Source organism: Acanthisitta chloris, unplaced genomic scaffold (assembly GCF_000695815.1).
Source record: "Acanthisitta chloris isolate BGI_N310 unplaced genomic scaffold, ASM69581v1 scaffold33075, whole genome shotgun sequence".
Classification (NCBI taxonomy): Eukaryota; Metazoa; Chordata; class Aves; order Passeriformes; family Acanthisittidae; genus Acanthisitta; species Acanthisitta chloris.
Window position 1 is genome coordinate 17,690 of NW_008673712.1, and position 4,788 is coordinate 22,477.

Consider the following 4,788-nt stretch of genomic DNA (forward strand, 5'->3'; position numbering starts at 1 on the left):
GGGTTTCAAAGAGGACAACGAAGAAAGGCAATACTCAGTGAGAGAAAAAGGCACAAGCTCCAGAGCTGCCTGAATTATGTGCCAGCCAGTTGCATAAAATCCAGCCCAGAGAATGCCAAGGCCAGTTTCTTCCCTGTGACATGGGGTCCATTTCATTAAGTTTCGTGAAGCACAGTGCCAATCACACTGTGACAACTGAACCATGACAAAGAGGACAACGAAGAAAGGCAATACTCAGTGAGAGAAAAAGGCACAAGCTCCAGAGCTGCCTGAATTATGTGCCAGCCAGTTGCATAAAATCCAGCCCAGAGAATGCCAAGGCCAGTTTCTTCCCTGTGACATGGGGTCCATTTCATTAAGTTTCGTGAAGCACAGTGCCAATCACACTGTGACAACTGAACCATGAAATCCAAATGGGGTGCAGTGCTTGTGTCATGAACTCCAAAATCCAACACTACCCTAAACCTAGAGCACAGGCTGGATTTAGAAATCAGAGCTATCAGGATACTGGTGAGGAGCCAAGAACAGAGCTTCCTGGACTGTTTCCATCATCAGACAAAAAAGGAGTGCTGTAAAACAGCAGCTTCTGGCACCAAGTTAAGAGGCTATACAAAGCCCAAGACATAAAAAAAAAAGAAGTGATCATTACTCTAATGGCTTAGTGACAGCAAGGCCACCTCTACTGGCTGGGTTCCTGCCTCCAAGAGCCTCCTCCCCAGCATGCCTGGCTACCATGGAATGACATAAATGGAAGGATACTGTTCTTTGTCCTCTGCAGTATATCAGGATTTGCTTGCTTTATTCAAAGCAAGCAGGTTATGATCTCTGATCATAAGGTCTAGTGTCTCTCTTCTGGGGGTGCAAGAGCCTCAGTACTTTCACGAAAGGCTCTAGGTTCATTTACTTACTGCCGTCTTGCTGGCATGGGTTCAGCTGTGGAGTCTTAAACAGATGGAGTAAAATCCGGCAGGTCAGACGTGCTCCTGGTTCCGAGTCCTGTTCGCTGCAGGCTATGTAAAGAAAACAGTCAACTGAGCTTTCTTGAGCACTGGGACAGCTGACTCTCAATCCGAAAGCTATTCAGAGTGTGCTGCCCCGGAGCAGCCAGTTGAGAAGCTGCAGCAGCCTTATTGTATTTACAAATATGGAGCATGTGCAGCAATTAACATGCAAGTGAGCAAATCCATTTATTACCCCCAGTGACATGCACTGCATTCTGCTTGCTTCTTCTTTCCAACTTCACCCTGTCAAGTCTGGATGCTGCAATCTCCAGAGCAAAGCTAGGAAGGCATTAGGGTGGTCAGGCATTGGAATATTGCCCGAAGAGGTGGTGGAATCACCATCCTTAGAAGTGTTTATAAGAGGTGTTGGGATTTGGGGCTGGAAGATACAATTTAGAGGTTACAGCAGAGTGAGAGGTTAATGGTTGGACCTGAAGGTCTTAGAGGTCTCTTCCAACCTTGATGACCCTATGGTTCCAAGGTTGGTGGCAGAGTAAGGCAGTGACCCAGGTGCTGTAAGCCCAACTGGTCAGCTGACTGCTCTAGCCAAACGCTAAGCTGAACCCTATCATCAGTGAGATGTGTACTGTTGGAGTTCAGAGCTGAGTACAGTGGTCACAGAGCATGGCTGTTAACATCTCTCTGTGCTTATATCAGCTTCACGCAAACTCAAGAGAGCAAAAGGCACTGAAAAACCTTAGCACAACCAGTTTTTGACAGAAATCAAAAGGCAAGAAACACTCTAAAGCATCATGTTCATTTCTGAAGCTTAAAAGAAGCATAGGAGGCATGTTTCACAAGGGTAGGGTTCACAAAGCATCCATTAAGCATAGGCCTTTGGGCCGGAATGGAGACCAAGACCCGCTTTGTGCAGGGATGCACTTACCAGCATTGAGGAGTGAGGGGATAGCAGCACAGCGAATCAGGTCCTCCAGCAGCAAGCACTGCCGGGCAATGAGAATGGCAACAAAGGTGGCCAAGGAATCATGGAAAGATAAGTCACTGACCTGGAAGAGAGGAGATCAGCCAGTGATCACAACAGCCTCTACCTCATTCCCTCTGTCAGCAATTCCCCAGCTTGTCTAGGAGCTGGGGGATAGAAGGGCCCATAACCCCTGTCAATCCATGATCAGCCCAGGCTGCAACAAACACCAAAAGGCAGCCCCCAGTATTCAAAGCCTTTTCCCTGCCCTCAGAAGACAAAGCCTCCATCCCCTGTTCATGTCTGCCATCTCCCAAGGGATCCCTCCACTCCTGCTTCAATTCCTTTTCCCCTTTTGAATGTTTGCACTTGCATCAACATTGCAGAGGAGATCATTGAAGCCACAGGTCCCATTATTGGAGGAACAGCACAAAGCTTTGAGCACACCCAGCCACTCGGCACTTAGAGACTTGCAGTAGCCAGTTAGCTCAGCACACAGGATAGCAATGTCGTTCACCCTGTTAAATAAATAATGAAAAAAGCAGAGGGTCAGCTTTGCTACTCATGCATGCCATCAGGTCAGCGATTCTCTAAGGGCCCCCAGCCTTGGCTTCTCCTTCTTCACACCCCAAGACAGCCAAAAAATACCTATTAGCTTTCATACCCTCACCTAAAGATTTTACTATCTCAGTAGAACTATGAAAGTTCTGCCTCTCACCTGTCTGGATCGTGGTGTCCCACACACACGTGCATGAGTGCATTACAGACAAAACTGTAGCGGTTGGCTGGGTTTTCATTGAGGCTCTTGCCCAGGTTGGTGTACGTAAAGTTATGTGCAGATGGATTTTCAATAGTGTCAATCATGAACTCTGGTTCCCATAGCATGTTGGAGTCAGATGGCTCAACATTGCAATAGATTGTGTTCTTCACCTTGGAACAGAAGTCACTAAACAGGACAGAAAAGAGATAAGGAACAAAAAACTAAGCTGCCACTGAACTCTGGTAAGCAAAGCAAGAGAAACCCTCACTGGGCAAGAACACATTGAAAGTCATCATCACTGTGTACCAACAAGGACTCTCCCATTTGTTATTTTCTATTCATTCCTTTTTGTGCTTGTACTACAAGACATATTGAACATTCAGTTTATTTTCCATATTAACCAGAACTCTACAAAATTTCTATCACTGCCCCTCAGTACTCCTCTTTGGGGAGAAGAGTCAGTTCCTCATAAGTCATTCCAAACCTGTGCTAATCTATCCACTCATCCACCTTTGGGCATAACTCCACTATATGCTTTTCAGAGTTTGCTGCCCCGAACCACAAGGCACAGTTGTACCATGCTGTAAACAGTGGTCTAACAATGTTCTTTGGTCTGTTCTCCATTCCTTTCCAAATAATACTTAACATTTAATTTGCTTTCAGACTGTTACTGTACACTATAATGAGATTTTCAATTATGTATCTGTTATAACTCAAAGACCCTTTATCCAATCAGTAGGATATATCCAACACTACATAGTACTTAGAAGGAAACAAGGATCATCTTATGTGCATTACTTTATGCTCAACAACACTAAACTTCACCTGTCAGTTTATCACCTGGTCACCACTGCTGCACTCAACTACAATACTCTGCAGCCAACTTCTATCGTTATATGCTGAGTAACAGTTACATGAAAAGTTTTTACATCACCACTCACACTTCTGACATGTAGAACAGCACAAGCACCAGCAGAGTCCTATGGGACTCCTCAGACACTCCTTGTCTCCATCTGTAGCCTACTGTTAGAGGTTCCAAGGAGGTTTTGCCTGCTAGAGGATATTTCCTTTTATACGTGGCCATTTACTTTAAGGGTTAGCTGAACATTAGGTTTCTCATTTCCGTATGTATGATGACTCCTTCAAAGATCTCCAGTGCACCTATGGCAACAGCACTCCCTCCTGCTCTCAGTTCAGTCCACAGTGAGCCTTCCAATGCTCTCTACAGCCATGAGTTTGGCCAACTAGTATCAGGGCACAAGCCATTCTCATAGCCTCTCAATGGTGGGTGCCAGAGAGGGTTAGATGTCCCCATGACACACCTGCACTGCAAACACTAACAGGGAGCAGAGGCTGACAGAAGAAAAAGTGCGGCACGCTACTGGGAAATAGGGCTGTCAGGGGAATTACTCCTTCAGAAGATCAGGTAAGCAAAAAGTTTGGGAGATCTCAGGACTCCTTCTCTGAGTGGCTAAGGGAGCTGCTGGGGGGACAGCTCCCAAGATAAAAACTGCAAAGAACAGAAGGCCACAGTGTAAAGTAAGCCCATGGCATGGAACCTGGGGACAGCATCAGCAGAGCAGAACCCAAATGGCCAACAGAGACACGAAAAGGAGTGCCAAGTAGCACAGGCTCAACCTTGGAACCAAGCAGAGCAGGTTCACAAGCAGCCCAAGAATTACTTTAGGATGAACTGCTCAATCATCTCCTTGGTAGGAACAGAACTGTCTACATCTCTATATCTACTCTAGGAGAGGGTAAGTACCGACCTGTGGAGGTGCAGAGGACTACTGAAGGCAATTAACCAAAACCAACTTGATGATCTAAGAGTCAAGATTATACGCTGAGTCATTAACGCCTGTAAAACAGGCCACTACTCCCAAGACTTCAGTTCCTCATTGATAGGATCTTAGGGACAATCCCATCAAACAAGATCACAAGCAAAGCCTAAGCCAAGGTGCTATACTGGGCAGTACCCATTGCATCTCACCTGCTTCAGACTCACCTAAAGAGCTCCCCAAATTTACTTTTGAGGTGACTGCAGGAGGTATACAGGTCATAGAGATAGGCCAGGATACAACGTTCCGCTGAGGAGCCATCCGAGC

The 4,788-nt window shown here is 46.1% G+C and overlaps 1 protein-coding gene across 1 annotated transcript in view; it reads right to left on the reverse strand.

Annotated features, from left to right (window-relative positions):
• The window catches only part of MED12 (mediator complex subunit 12), a gene marked incomplete at its 3' end in the record, with an annotated part of 36,573 nt that overhangs the window by 14,000 nt on the left and 17,785 nt on the right, over positions 1-4,788 (reverse strand). Inside the window, exons 21-26 of the mRNA XM_009075053.1 lie at positions 4,689-4,788; positions 2,642-2,869; positions 2,297-2,441; positions 1,888-2,008; positions 909-1,010; positions 1-33 (exon numbers count right to left, since the gene is read on the reverse strand). The exon at positions 1-33 is cut by the window's left edge and continues 99 nt beyond it; the exon at positions 4,689-4,788 is cut by the window's right edge and continues 17 nt beyond it. Coding sequence (XP_009073301.1) covers positions 1-33; positions 909-1,010; positions 1,888-2,008; positions 2,297-2,441; positions 2,642-2,869; positions 4,689-4,788 — 729 coding nt within the window. The remainder of the gene's footprint in view (positions 34-908; positions 1,011-1,887; positions 2,009-2,296; positions 2,442-2,641; positions 2,870-4,688) is intronic.